The following is a 15,787-nucleotide window of genomic DNA, read 5'->3' on the forward strand; positions in this document are numbered from 1 at the left end:
AGATGCTTGCCCCGTATGCGGTGCATTGCATTACAAGATCCGAAAAGATGATCCTGGGGACGTCGAGGGGGAGCATCTCCGGAAGAGAGTTCCCACCAAGGTCATGTGGTACTCGCCTATAATACCACGTTTGAAGCGTCTGTTTAGAAATAAAAATAATGCTAAGTTGATGCGATGGCACAAAGAGGAATGCAAGCAAGACTCAATGTTGAGACACCCAGCGGATGGGTCACAATGGAGAAAAATAGATAGAACATATACTGACTTTGCCTTGGATGCGAGAAACATAATGTTGGGTTTGAGTACGGATGGCATGAATCCTTTCGGCGAGATGAGCAGTGGGCACAACACTTGGCTTGTCACTCTATACATATACAATCTTCCACCTTGGCTATGCATGAAGCGGAAATTTATCATGATGCCTATACTTATCCGGGGCCCAAAGCTGCCCGGAAATAACATCGATGTGTACTTAAGACCATTGGTCGATGAACTGTTATTGCTATGGCGTAAAGAAGGTGTATTGATGTGTGACGAATACAAACAAGAGGACTTCAACCTACGAGCATTGTTGTTCATAACCATCAATGACTGGCCTGCTCTTAGTAACCTGTCGGGACAATCGAACAAGGGATATAGAGCATGCACACACTGTTTGGAGGATACCGATACTTATATGGTTGACTCACTGTAGAAAGTGTGTATACATGGGTCATCGTCGGTTTCTTCCCATCAGACATCAGGTACGAAGGAAAGGCAAGCATTTCAAAGGGCAGGCGGACCACCGAACAAAACTGATGCACCGTACTGGCAACGATGTCTTGGAAATGGTCAAAGATCTAGAAGTAGTATTTGGAAAGGGACCAGGTAGCCAACCTGTTCCGAGCGACAACGGATTGGCACCCATGTGGAAGAAGAAGTCTATTTTTTGGGAGCTACCATATTGAGAAGTCTTAGATGTTCGCCATGCAATTGATGTGATGCACCTCACAAAGAATCTTTGCGTCAACCTGATAGGATTCTTGGGAATGTACAGAAAAAATAAAGATACACTAGAAGCACATCAGGAATTGCAACGAATGGAAGACAGAGATGCCCTACATCTTGAAAAGCGAGACAATGGACGACACTATTTAAGTCCCGCCAGCTATACTCTTAGCAAAGAAGAAAAGAAAAGCATGTTTGAATGCTTGAGCAGTGTCAAGGTCCCATCTGGATACTCATCGAATATAAAAGGAGTCCTAAATTTGCAAGAGAAGAAATTGACAAACCTAAAGTCTCACGACTGCCACGTGCATATGACTGAACTTCTTCCCATTGTGCTGCGGGGGATTCTGCCTGAGAACGTGCGGTTAACCATCGTGAAGCTATGTGCCTTCCTCAATACAATTTCTCAAAAGATAATTGACTCAGTCAATCTGACAAAGCTACAGAACGATGTGGTACCATGTCTTGTTGGATTTGAGCTGATATTTCCATCATCGTTCTTCAACATTATGACACATCTTCTAGTGCACCTTGTGAAAGAGATTGATATCCTTGGACCTGTATTTCTACACAACATGTTCCCCTTCGAGAGGTTCATGGGTGTACTAAAGAAATGTGTTTGTAACCATGCTCGTCCAGAAGGAAGCATCGCCAGTGCGTACGGAACAGAGGAGGTTATTGACTTTTGTGTTGATTTTATTAATGATCTTAAACTGATTGGGGTCGCTGAATCGCGGTATGAGGGGAGACTAAATGGAAAGGGCACACTAGGGAAACAATCTCATGTATGCATTGATGATGACTCGTTCAAGAAAGCACATTACGCGGTTCTTCAACAATCATCCTTGTGGATCCTTATATCTAGGACCATAAGAAGATTCTAACCTCAGAATTTCCAGAAAAGTCTGAGACCTGGATTACACGTCAACACATCGACACTTTCGGCAGCTGGTTGCGGAGACATCTAATGCATAACATGGAAATAGATGAACAACTATTCTTGTTGTCTAGGGGACCGTCTTGGAATATCTTAACATACTAAGGGTACGAGATAAATGGAGCCCAAGATAAAAAAAGCACAAATCAAAATAGTGGTGTCCGTATGGATGCCACAGACAGTAATGGAAAAAAGAGACATTTTACGACTACGTTGAAGAGATATGGGAACTGGATTACGGTCCCAATTTCAAGATGCCTCTGTTTCGGTGCTAGTGGGTGAAGCTGACTGGAGTAACAAAAGATCAGTACGGTATGACAATAGTTGATCTTAACAATCTTGGGTACAGAGACGAGCCATTTGTCCTAGCCCAGGATGTTTCTTAGGTTTTCTACGTTAAGGACATGTCTAGCAAGTCAAAGAAGGGGATCAACGAGCAAACCGATGAGCCAAAGTGACACATAGTCCTTTCAGGTAAAAGAAATATCATTGGAGTCGAGGATAGGACAAACTTGTCAGAGGACTATATAACTTTGTTGACATTCCACCTTTCACAGTCAATTCTGATCCATGCATCCTGCTAGCCAATGAGGATACTCCATACTTGCGATGTGATCATAATCAAGGGACATTTGTGAAGAGGAAGTCTGTTACCATACCAGTACCTACTGATCCTTGATGTATTAGAATTATTATGTAATATTTCATAAACATGTGATGGGGAATTTGAAAATTTTGATTATATATGTACCGCATCAATTTCTCCACGCACATTCATACTCACAAACTCCTCGCAAAACAACACATTGACTAATAACATGAATTGATTAAGTTATATGTGAAAATCACTTTTTTAACATTAATGTGTTGAGGAAACTCATTTTATTTCGAAAGCCAATAGTTTGAAATATTTCTATTATCTAATACATATTTGCATGGTCAAAATAAACATTATAATATGTATAAAGTTATATAAATTATGAGTCCTATCACTTAAATAAAAATGCAATATTTTTGCTGGACATATAGAACCTAAATAAATATAGAAACTTTTTTTGGATAATTTTTGGACTCATAGTTTTTTTCTACGCAATTAAAAGCTGATAGCCTATTTTAAAAAGACAAATAAAAAAGAAACGAAAAAAGCTGATAGCCCAAAATTTTGGTGCCAGAATGAAAAAAGGGCCTCAGTTGTCCCGGTTATTACATCCACCCGGGACTAAAGGTGGGCCGCAGGCGCATTTTCATCGCGGCCCGCCAAAACACCCATTGGTCCCGGGTGGTGGCTTCACCCGGGACCAAGGACCCTTTGGTCCCAGTTCGTGGCTCCACCCGGGACCAAAGGGGGGGCCTTTGGTCCCGGTTCCAGCCACCATCCGGGACCAAAGACCCTTTGGTCCCCGGTGGTGGCTGGAACCGGGACCAAATTCCCCCTCCTATATATCCTGGCGTCCCCTCTCCCCTGCCTCCTCCCCAACACTTGGCCATTTTCTTGATCCGCAGCCGCCGCCCGTCGATCGCCATCGTCGTGCCCTGCCCCGGAGCGTCGTTGAGTCGTCGTCCCCGGCCCGGAGCACCGCCCTGCCGCGTCGTCGACCACCGCCGCATCGTCGACCGCACACACCGCCCTCGCGCCGCCATCCCCCGCGCGGCCTCGGCCCCCGAGCCACGTCCTCGTCGAGCCCGCTCCACTGCGCCGCCGCCGCATCATCCTGCCCCGAGCGCCACCGCCGCTCCGCCGCGTCATCGTCCGCCCCACGAGTGCCGCCGCGTTTGCCCCGAGTGCCGCCGCCCCGCGCGTCGTCGACGTACGTTCCGCCCTGAGTGCCGCCGCGCCATCGTCCCTTGTGAGCCGCACCCCGATCCCCCTGCCCCCACGCCGGTATGCAGGCCGGCGAGGCCAGCCCTGCAGGGCACTGATAGAACAGTAGCCCTGCAGGCTACTATTTTTTATTATTCAATTTGTTGCATTAATTTCTGGATTAATTTGAGATTCAAATTTAGTGCATTAATTTGTTTGTAATTCAAGTTAATTTGTTGTGATTCACATTAATTTCTTTAGTGCATTAATTTGTTTGTAATTTAACATCAATTTGGACGTATTTAGATGGAAATTTAGTTTGGAAGTTTAGTTGGAAATTTAGTTTGAAAATTTAGTTTGGAAATGATGGTTGGAAATTTAGATGGGAATTTAGTTGGATCTTTGGAAATTTAGATGGAAATTTAGTTTGGAAATTTTGATCCTTAGAAATTTGGATCCTTGAAAATTTAGTATGCAAATTTAGTTTTGAAATTTAGATAGAAATTTAGTTGGAAATTTTGATCCTTGAAAATTTGGATCCTTGGAAATTTAGTATGCAAATTTCTTTGGAAATTTAGTTTTGAAATTTAGATGGAAATTTAGTTTCAAAATTTAGTGTGGCAATTTAGTTGGAAATGTAGTTGAAAATTTGGATCCAAGTCGCACGATGTTTCCTTGCATTTGTTTTTGAAATTTTTGGATAAATAGGTGTATAATTTGATCAAAACAATTTGTATATTCAATAGTTAGTTCAGATGGACCCGCGACGTGATGCAATGGATGATGAGCAGTTCCTAATGGATATGATTGCATCCGGTAGCGCCGCGGCGGCTGGTCATGCCGACGACACCGGTGATGCCGCCAATACTGACATATACCTCAATATGTCCGGTGGCGACGAAATTGATCAACGAACAGATGATGCTGATGACCAAGAAACAAACGTATATATCTTAACATAAATCATTATTTTCATTTGTCGTACTTACAATGAGTAATAACCATGAATATATATGAATTTTTTTGAAGCCATCTAGATCATCAAGTCAGGCCAAAAAAACAAAGTGAGGCCCGACCAAGAAATTGGAAGGGCGATTTATCATAACAGAAGCAGCCCAAAGAAATACGTTAGGCAATGTGGTTGTCTTGTCCGGGACCACATCCCTGTCAGCTTTAGGTTACAGAAAGCTAACAATCCAAGCGAGCAAAGGGATGCGGTGCCTGAAAGAGGAAAGGAGTGGCTCTGGCGGGAGCTGAAGAAGAACTTTACGGTTCTGGCTGAATCAGAAGAAGCAGCTAAGCGCTGGACCCTGAGCAAGATGGCCAAACAACTTCAGACATTTAAGAAGAATCTCATGAAGAATTATACCAAGAAAGGGAAAACGCCGAGTTTACTGGAGACCTTGCAAAGCAGAAGGACCACTGGAATGCCTTTGTGGCATATAAGTCTTTAGAGCTTGTGATTCAGAACATGGAAAAGGCCAAGAAAAATGCCTCCAAGAAAGTATATCGTCACACTCTAGGGCAAGGTGAATACAAACTAGCAAAACCAAAATAGGAGAAGATGGAGCAGGATTTGATTGACAAAGGTATTACACCTGCGACCATCACCTGGCCTGAACGTTCAAAGAACTGGTACTATGCTCATGGTCGAACATTGAACCCAGAGACGTGTGAGTGCATCTTTGGCCAGAAAATTCAGCAAGTGGCCCACAGACTACAGGAGGCCATACAAGTAGTTGGCCAAGGGACATTCCAGTCCGATAGAGAAAAGGACGAGCTGACATACGCCCTTCAGAACCCAGAACATCCGGGGCGTACAAGGGGCAAGGGAGTGGTTGCGTGGAAATATGGCTTCAGAGATTACATCGATACATATAGAAGTCGGGATAGAAGGAAGAATGAGGAGTGCCTGCACATGCAAAGGCTAGATGAACAGCTCCTCTCACAAGATGAAAGAATGGCAGATGAGGTTAGACGCCAGGTGGCCTTAGCAATGAGCCAGCAGCAGCAACAGCAAGCGGCCCCAGCAGAGCCTAATGTCGAGGCGGTCGGCCTATCTCAACGTAAAAGCAGCTGTGCCTCCACGGGCCTCCCTGCAGATACGGGAATCGCCGCTATTGATACGACGGCCGAGAAGCACTATCCAGTGAGCAGACACCTTGTGCGCTTCAAACTTGCAGTAGGAACTTAAGGTTCACGGTAGCGTACGGTTCCGCAATGCCAAGCACACCAGGCGAGGTGTACCATGGGCAGGAGATCCCGGCTGGATACGCTAAAGTTGGGGTCGAGGAGGTGTGCAATAATTGGAAGAATCTCGAGCTCGATATTCTTGGAGGTGACGGGGAGACAACATGAGCAGACGCCATTCATGGTTACATACTATGGGACAAGCGGTACATCATCCTCAAGCCTACTGATCAGGGATCAAGGCCGGCATCGCCGCAACCCGCTCATCGTTCACCTCCTCCGCCACCATCTTCGGGACCTACCCCAGAACACTCTCCTTCGTCTTCATCTCCTAGGCAGCCGTCGACTACTCCTGCCGAGCCGCCATCTCCTGGCTCACCTCCTCCGCCACTGCCAAAGAAGCGAAAAAAGACGGAGCCAGAGAATCAGGATAAACCATTGGACCCTTCAAAATTAAATTTTTTTGTTGGAATGAAGGAATCGAATAGGAGAAAGTTCATTGAGAAACCGCCGCTTTCAGACTACGACCAATCAATTAAGAAATCATATGACAAGAGGAAATCAGGGTCGTCATCATCCGATGTTCCACAGCTCGGGGCCCAACAGAAACAAGCAATAGAACCGCTAGTTGTTCTAAACCAGGAACATCAAGGCTTTCTGGGGTTCTTGTAATCAGCAAAGCTCACTACTGATGAGATAACAGGGGCTTCGAATCAAGATCTGGATCCGTTGAAAGAGTATCTGATAGCTCCAGTGGTGAGATGGCAATATAAGGAGAGCACCAGCCTTGTCCCCCCAGATATTGTGCAGTTGCTTCCAACGCAAATGCGAAGGCTACATGACTTGTACATGAAGGCGATGAGAGATTGCAACTTCATGAAGGGCACAAAGATTGGAGATGAAGATTTCTTTCGTGGAGAGGCCATCATATGGATTGATTGGGAAGAAGTGTACCAACTATACCATCAGGACGCCCTCAACATCTCTATCGTCACTTTGTGACTTCTGTAAGTGTGTTCTTTAAATCTTGTTCATTACCATATATAACTAAGGATGGAGATTCCTTACTTCATTTTGTATCCCGTAGGATGGAGATTCAAACATGCCGAAAAAAAGGTATTATCACATCGGCTTCCTGGACCCAACGGTTGTGAATTGCAAGACTCTCCAGAGCAATCCTGCATAAACATTCAAAAAGTTGTACAAGTACTTAAGCGTTCAACACTATAAGGCGACCATTGCATTTCCGTACAACTTTGGGTAAGTCTTTTCTGCCATATAACTATTTTAGTTCTATATAACTGAATTTTATTAACCCTACAAGAAATCTTGTAGAGATCACTGGATACTAATTAACATATATCCTGATAAGGGCTTAGCGATTGTTATGGACTCATTGCGCAGAGATCCAAACCAATACAAAGACATGAACGACATGTTGGACAAGTAATTTATTCTTGTCATACCACCTCAATCACCATTACTTTGAAATCAACGACAACTATATTTTTTCGTTTTGGTTCGTGTTCAGGGTTTGGAAGAAATTCGTTCGAAAGCATAGTGGCAATAATTTCAATGCCGAACTAAAATGGAGGACAAACTTTCTGGTATGGGTAGGATTCTACTTTATTTGCATGTTCCATATTCTTTAGTATATATGAATAGATTGATAGCTAATTACTATTTATTTCTCTTGAAGTGTTGGAGGAAGTCGCAAGGAACTAATTTATGCGCATACTATGTCATAGAGAATATCCATACCCTAAATGGTCATCAAAAGACCTTTACCGCATGGTAGCAGGAAGTAAGTAAAAAACTTTATCAAACTTAGCTTGCGTGCAACTCGTTTTGTAAATTATTGGAATTAATATTCTCACTTTTCTACTGCTCTCTAAAATGCGAGACATACTCATACCAGAGGAAAGGATCCTGGCGATTCAAGAAGCCATGTGCGAATTTATTATTCACGAGGTCCTAGACAAGGCAGGCGAATTCTACTATGACGGCGTGTCAAATATAGATAATAGGAGTAAATATGACAAGATTAAATAAAACTTTTGTTTCACTTTGTATGTAATTAAGTATATATGTACGTATCTGAGCATATATATATATATATATATATATATATATATATATATATATATATATATGAACTCCATTAATATAGATATGATAAATATTAAGAATTAATATTACATAAATGAATATATATATACATTTATCTATATTAGTGGAGTTCATACTCCACTTAAATTCCAATACAAAATTGAGTCTGGAATAGAAATAACCCAAAAGAAATAAGAAAAGAAACAGAAAAAAGGGACCCTTTGGTCCCGGTTGGTGGTCGGCGCTGGCAGACCCTACCAACCGGGACCAAAGATCCTCTTTTGTCCCGGTTACCTGACCCTTTGTCCCGCCTTGGCGGTCCCGGTTGGGAAACCGGAACAACAGGGGTTTCCCAACCGGGACAAAAGACTTGTTCTGTAGTAGTGTGGATTGAATGAAATAAATTTGATATTATAAATATTATTATTTCTTTCTATATGTTTGGTCAAAATTTATTAAATTTTATTTAAGATAAACTCAATGTGACATGTAAATAAAAACAGAGTGAGTATGCACGGTGCAGTGCGTGCTTCATTTAATTTTTTTCGTTGTTGTCTTGGTCAGAAGGAACTTAATTAAAACACGTTCTGTCACGAGACTCTCCCCGTAGCAGTCCTAATTAAACATATACATGTTCGTTATCGAGAAACACGGCTTCTTCCAGTAATATACAACACGGCTCGGCTGGGATAGAACCGCCACACGCGATGCTCGACTTGCCTCCAACCAACACGGGTCCCGATCGATCCCCACTAGCTGCGGCTGATAAGAGGGCACGTACGCGCACACCCCCACACCCTCGGTGCTCATCACATCACATCGCTTGACCTCTCTCCCTGTCCCAATCCAACAGTGCTTTCGTGTCTGTCCATGGTCATAGCAGCCTGCCTCCGCGAGCTCTGCTCCTGCGGCCGCTGCCCCCGCGACGACGAATCCGAGCCCGTCAGCCAAGCGACGCCGTCGACGATGGCCGCCACCGCCGTCGGCGACGGCCAGATCAACACCGCCACCACCATCACGCACCGCACGGTGGAGGTGGGCACCGGCGTGCGCCTGCACGTGGCGGAGGCCGGCCCGGCGGCGGCGGCGGGCGCGCCAATGGTGCTGCTGCTCCACGGCTTCCCGGAGCTGTGGTACACCTGGCGCCACCAGATGCGCGCGCTGGCCGCGGCGGGCTACCGCGCCGTGGCGCCCGACCTGCGCGGCTACGGCGGCTCCGACGCGCCCGCGGCGCCCGGCGGCGACGCCGCCGGGCAGTACACGGCGCTGCACGTGGTGGGCGACCTGGTGGCGCTCCTCGACGCCCTCGGCGAGGAGCGCGTGTTCGTGGCCGCGCACGACTGGGGCGCGCTCACGGCGTGGAGCCTCTGCCTGTTCCGCCCCGACAGGGTGCGCGCGCTCGTCGCGCTCAGCGTCGCCTACGCGCCCCGGAGCGCCGCGCGGAGGCCCATCGACGGCCTCAGGGCGCTCTTCTGCGACGACTACTACGTCTGCCGGATCCAGGTACTACTACTTACTACGATCGACATGTCATGCATGCATGCACATCAGCTAGCTTGCCCTTTTGCCCCCATGATCGATATGTGCTTCCTTGCACACTACTCTTGTGTACTACATGTTGTTCGGTACTACTCGATCTGTATTGTTGTAATTCAGCTGTTCCATGCAGGTAATTAATACTACCTCCGTTTTAAATTGTAGTTTGTTTGACTTTTTTGACCCTAAATTTGACCATTCGTTTTATTCAGAAAATTTGTACAAACATTCTTAAATTTAAGTCATTCTTAAAGAACCCTCAACAAAAGAAGTGATATTTTGCAAATTTTTTGAGTAAGACGAGTGGTCCAACTTTAGATAAAAATGTCAAACGACCTATAATTTGAAATGGAGGGAATACTTTGCTTTGTCCGCTCGTTATTTGATTCCTTTCAAACGGTAGCTTTGATATGTGCTTTTGCAAGTCTCCAACTATCTACAGCTAGGTCGTCTGTCCCCTTTTATCTCCATCACTGTCCACTTCATACGATGGGGAATCCAAAAGCTTACTGATATTTTGAAATGGGACTGTCTATTTTCCAGCTGGTGGCCTGTTTCTTTAGTCTAATCATGACTCACGTTATCATCTACTAGCTACTAGATTACTGATTACTGGTACAGTAGGGCGCCCTGCCATGCAAAGTATTCTCTCGGGAGCGAGAAAGTTTTGTTGCTGGCTCGGTCAAATTTGATTTGGATTGTTAAATGTATGTGTTTGAGGTGTAGACTGTTGAAATATATCTACGGATCGTCCATGTGTTCGTAGCGAGAAAGCTTGTACGTCGCAGTCATTATAGGTATCAATGTTGTTGTATATGCAGTGTGTAAATATGCGAGGCGATTAAACCCGTCACGGATACACATTAAGGAGGTTGGTTTCGCAAAACTCCAAGGGGTTTTCTGTGAATTTGATGTTCGTCGAGTGCAGATTGGTTTCGCCAAGGACCAGGGTTTTTTTTCCATAAAGTTGCCATCAATAGAGTGCGTGTCGATTTCGTTGAAGTTCAGGTGGTCTTTTGTAGACATTCACAAAGTCCGGGAGCTTTTTTGTAAAATTGCCATCTATGGACTACGGTTGATTTCACCAAAGGTCGAGGGGTTTTTCGCCAAATTTACGTCCCCAGATCGTCCATGCGTCCGTAGCGAGAAAGCTTGTATGTGGCAGTCATCATACGTGTCAATATTGTGGTATATACAATGTGTAAAAGTGTGAGGCGATTTAACCCATCACCAATATACATTAAGCGGGTTGGTTCTGCAGAAGTTTTGGGGTGTTTTCTGTGGATTTGTTGTTCGTGGAGTGCAAATTTATTTCACCAAAGCTCATAGGATTTTATGTGGAGCGACGTAGGTAGAGTGCGGGTTGATTTTATCAGAGTTCAGAGGTTTTTTTTGTTTGAAAAACTATAGTAAGCCCCACATATAATTGGTTCCGTGGGCCCCACATATGGTGTGACCCACTTGTGGGACCCATGGGTCCACGGTGGGGCCCACTTGTGGGACCCACATTGTCGGGTCCTACGAGGCCCATGGTGGGGCCCACATGTGGGACCCATGTCGACAGGTCCCACATGTGGGGTCAAATGTCATAGAATTGTTTCTGGTCGTTGGAACGGCCGATCCGACGGCCCATACATTCTTGCCGACGTGGCCACCTCCTGGTGCAAGGAAATGCACCAGGATTAGTTATATAGATAGATAGATTCTCCAAAATGGCAGTGGCTGTGAATTTTTTTTTTGCGAGGATTAGTTATATAGATTTTCCGAAATGGCAGTGGTTGTGGATTGTGACCACATCAAGCAACATGCATGTTGTTAATCTGTTTCCATCTTCTCCGTCGACATGAAAAAGCGTGTGATGCGATGAATCAACCAAAAAAAAAACAATCGGCCTTTATTAACACGCTGCACGTTGTGCTATGTACGCTCTCATTTGTTCAAATGAATCTAAGCCACTCAATTTTTAAGGATTAAATCCATCTTAAAAATAAAAATATCTGTGCTTAATTGTCTTGCATCCATGCATGCAGATCCGAAAATCATGGAACTGCGCTAAATCTCGTTTTCTAATCATGCATACAGCCCGTTTAGAAAAATGTATGTACCTGCATGGAAAAATGTATGTACGTGCCATATGTCTCCATGGACTAAAAGCAATGGAAATGGTATGCAGGATCCTGGAGCAATTGAAGCTGAATTCAAACGCCTTGGCACGGAGCTGGTGCTCAGGAAGTTCTTAAGCTACCGCAGCCCCGGACCGCTGTTCATCCCGAAGAGCGGGTGGGGCTCCCCAGATGATGAGCTGCCATTGCCTAGCTGGGTAACCGAGGAGGACCTCAAGTACTACACTAGCGAGTTTGAGAGGACCGGTTTCACTGGGGGACTCAACTACTACCGTGCCCTGAATAAGTAAGTTCACAAATTTAAGTTATTCCCCTCCATTCCATTGAAATTTCCGAAGTAAAGAAAGCAAATACATCTACAAAACTGAAGTGTTGGTTCTTATTACTATTTATTATTTTCTGTTAACCATGAACTATTTAAAGTTATACCATATTGTAAATCATTATGGGAATTGTCATTTTCACATGCCAAGATAGTAAAATGGGGGCCTTTTATGCATTTAGGACATGGGAGCTCACATCACCCTGGACTGGAGCTAAGATAAATGTTCCAGTCAAGTTCATCATTGGAGACTTGGATTTGACATATCATAGTCCTGGCATACAAGATTTCATTCACAAGGGTGGCTTCAAGAAGTTCGTTCCACTTCTTGACGATGTTGTCGTCATGAAAGATGTTGGGCACTTCATCAATGAAGAAAAACCCAAGGAAGTCAGCGAGCACATAATAAGTTTCATAAAGAAATTCAATTGATGCTAATTTCTTAATGATGTTGGTAATTAGCAATTTGGAATTTATGTGATTTTTAGTTTGTTGTGACGTTGATCTAATGCCATGTAAAATGCTTGTCAAAATTGCCCTGTGTTTTTCTTAGTGGTTGGATCTGTATAAATTTATGATGTTTGTTTGAGAACCTTGGGGTGAAGTTAAATTATTATGATATGAATAAAGCTTTGTCTTCTCCATCTTGTATTCATTCCATGATCAGCAGCATTCATATATTCCTTCAACTCTCCTGGCACCATACTCATATAGCTAACCCTTGAGTTTCCATCATTATTATTCTCCATTCAGTTTTTAACCATAGTCGACTTGAGTTTCCATCCGTCACTCTATTATAGTTATAGTGACAAGGCAGCAAACCTTTATCATTTTGCCGTTGTTATTATTTATGCAATGTTTCATTGCACAGCTACCTAGAACAAAAACTAGGTAACCGTACCGGATAAGTTTCATAGAATGAAACTGCTCTCACATTCCATAAAACTCTTCCTTTCCTCTTCATAAATATTCTGTCATATCAGCAAAATTAAATACTAATGAAACTCTCATGAAAGTCCACTGAAACTGGCCTTAGTGATTTGCAACAATCCCTTTCCACATCGCTTCTCTTGAACCGTGTTTGTAGTGAAAGTTGGTGTTGCTTGTACAATGTGTATGTGTCGTGTAATAAACATGACAGGTTCGCTAAAAAGTAGCCTTTATGAATTCTAACTTGCACCACTACTCATAAGTAAGAGCGCCTCTTTTTTTTTTCTAGTACGACTAAAAATGCGACCTACTTAGCTTCCAAGCCACCCCTAAAAATGCATTTCAAGAGACAGGTGATGGCATCACCCGGTGTAAAAATAATTTTTAGGAGCAGATGATGGATGACCACCCTACAAATGGTCCCACACAAATAAATTTATGACTCTTTCATATGATCTCGGATAAAGTCAAACTTTATATAAAAATTATAGAAGTAGTCCAAACAATTATTATAAGTTCTCTCATTTCAAAATCTTGAAGTTTAGTTTTCTTTTTCCAAACAACCTCGGACGCAGAGTACCTTCATATGAAAGTGGTAGTCGTAACATCTAAAATTTTAAAATTATAGTTATACATTATCCCTTTATGTACGTTTAGGATCATAAGATTATTAAGGCATAGCTGTGTGTGTGTTGTACTATATAGTACTAATGTAGTATGCCTGAATGTTGAAGCAATTTGATCATATGTATTGCAATTGTGATATTTGACCATTTGAAGAAACAATTGAAATATGTGAAGTATATCTTGTGTGAGTATATAGAGATATATATCTATATTTTCAAAGAAAAGAATAAAAATAAAAATAAATAAATAATTGTAGGTGCCAGTTATGGCATCATTGTCAGAGATAGATTTTCGAGTACCAACAAGGAAGCTACCCGCAAGGAAGGAAGACGTGAGACTCCAATTAGGATTCCTCTGTAATCCTAATAGGACTCGATATATCATGTAATCCTATTAGCACTCCTACCTCATAACCGACTACTATCCCACCCCTGGAGTATATAAAGGAGGGGTAGGGGCACCTACACCGGTAGACTGGGAGAACCAACTCAAACCTTATTAACTAGGGCAACACAACACATATATAAAACCCAAACAAGATTTAGGGTATTGCGATGTCTAATTTAGTATCTGGTGTCCTCGCTTTTACAAGATCTATACCATATCTAAAAGATGAATATACAAGATCTAAAACATAAAAGAAAAATAAAGCAAACTCTAGATTAGATTGATTTTCGTGGAATAGATCCGTTTTTTTAGTTAGCACAAAAAAATAAGAGATCTAAAAAGGTCAAAAAAAATCAAGAAAAAGAAATATTTACGAATGCAAGTAAGATTGGATCTTAAATCGATGGTTCCCCGGCAACGGCGCCAGAAAAGCTTGTTGACGCTCCTTAGCGCCCCCGATTTGTATACCGCAAGCGCACGGTTCGTGTAGCTTTTCCCTTAGAGTATTCCCCGAAGGTTTATCAATCCATGGAACCAAAGATACAAGAAACAATCTACTAGCATAGAGATTCCTTTGTGTTGAGATGGTGAAAAATGAATCTAATCTACTAAAAATGACAAACACCGAAGGTAGCAAGAGAAAGTTAGAGATAACCAATCTAGATCACCTAGATCATGCATATGTTGTAGTTCCAGCTAGATGTAGTGAAGTAAGATAGATGTGAATCTCAATGAAAAGCATCTTTAAACTCAAAATCTCCAATCTGATCCCTCGATACCCCACCTACTCAGTGGCAACGCCCTGTCACGACGCCGCCCCTTTGGACGAAAGTACCCTGAAGCAAGTTGAACCCCCTTTGGTAGTTCCGCCATGAACCTCTAGCCACCATGACTACAAGATCATGCTAAGCGATCTATCTCGATAATAGATCTAGGATGAAGCAAACCCAAAGAAAAGAACGAAATCGAAAGAGAAAACATGGTCGCTAAACATTCGGAATCACAAATAACTTCACCATGAATGATTGTACATCACAAGATCACAATCGGGGCCCTACCTTGATCTTGATGATCCTAGCTCCAGAACTACGATGTGGTCTTCCTTGCAAGGTTCCCACATCGGCTAGGGCAAACCCTAGACAACTAGCACTACCCTCGGCTCTCCGAGAGGTGTCCCTTTATCTTCTCTGCTCCTTGGCGTCGTCTCCCGAATTGATCTCTGCGTGAACCTTGGGGAGGGGTCTTTAAATAGCCTCAGGAAACCCTAGGTCAAAGGGGAGGCCGAACCGCCTCAAAAAGGGGCTGGGCCGGCCGGCCGGCCTGGCCCATTTCTTCGCTGCCTCGTGTCCTCATTTCTCCCCAAGTCTCCTGGTGTCTTCTAGAGTTTATGCCTTTCACGATTGCACCCCATTAGACGTCGTTATCTTTGAGATTTTTTCGAGGAAAAGGATAGGATGAAAAATCATTTCTTAAATCTCTCTTTGCTTTGCTTAGCTCCGAAGTATCTTGATCTTATCTTGTGGGCTTTGTCCTTTGGGCTTCATTGGAGGGTGGATGTGCACGAACGGGCCTCTAATCATCATGGCCTTCGGTCCTTTGTTCGGGCTTTGGCCTTCGTCTTTCTTCGTTGTCATCGCGTGATCGTGGGCCTCGTCATTTCGTGCTCCAAAATTGGTCAAAAACCTGCAAAAACGAAGTACCTCCAAAATATATGTGCAAACACGAAAACGACCAATAATTGGGCCGAGGTTAGGATGGTTAGTAATTTTGATATTAAATTCATGCCATTATCAAAGTTAAACAGGGGATAAAATGGATACTTAAGGAGCGCCAACAAT

At 43.4% G+C, this 15,787-nt stretch overlaps 1 protein-coding gene across 2 annotated transcripts; it reads left to right on the top strand.

Annotated features, from left to right (window-relative positions):
• The first annotated feature begins 8,658 nt into the window (after nt 1-8,658).
• On the top strand, nt 8,659-12,652 carry LOC120699413 (epoxide hydrolase A-like). 2 transcript variants are annotated; one of them, XM_039983399.1, is made up of 3 exons: nt 8,706-9,527; nt 11,734-11,969; nt 12,188-12,652. In XM_039983399.1, the coding sequence occupies exons 1-3, from the start codon at nt 8,895-8,897 to the stop codon at nt 12,435-12,437; spliced, it is 1,119 nt and encodes a 372-aa protein (XP_039839333.1). In that variant the 5' UTR covers nt 8,706-8,894; the 3' UTR covers nt 12,438-12,652. The 2 variants fall into 2 exon arrangements, with proteins under 2 accessions (XP_039839334.1, XP_039839333.1); XM_039983400.1 differs by lacking the exons at nt 11,734-11,969; nt 12,188-12,652 and adding an exon at nt 10,382-11,444 and having other exon boundaries at nt 8,659-9,527.
• The last annotated feature ends 3,135 nt before the right edge of the window (nt 12,653-15,787 follow it).

The sequence above is a fragment of the Panicum virgatum genome, chromosome 3K (assembly GCF_016808335.1).
Source record: "Panicum virgatum strain AP13 chromosome 3K, P.virgatum_v5, whole genome shotgun sequence".
In the NCBI taxonomy this organism is placed as follows: Eukaryota; Viridiplantae; Streptophyta; class Magnoliopsida; order Poales; family Poaceae; genus Panicum; species Panicum virgatum.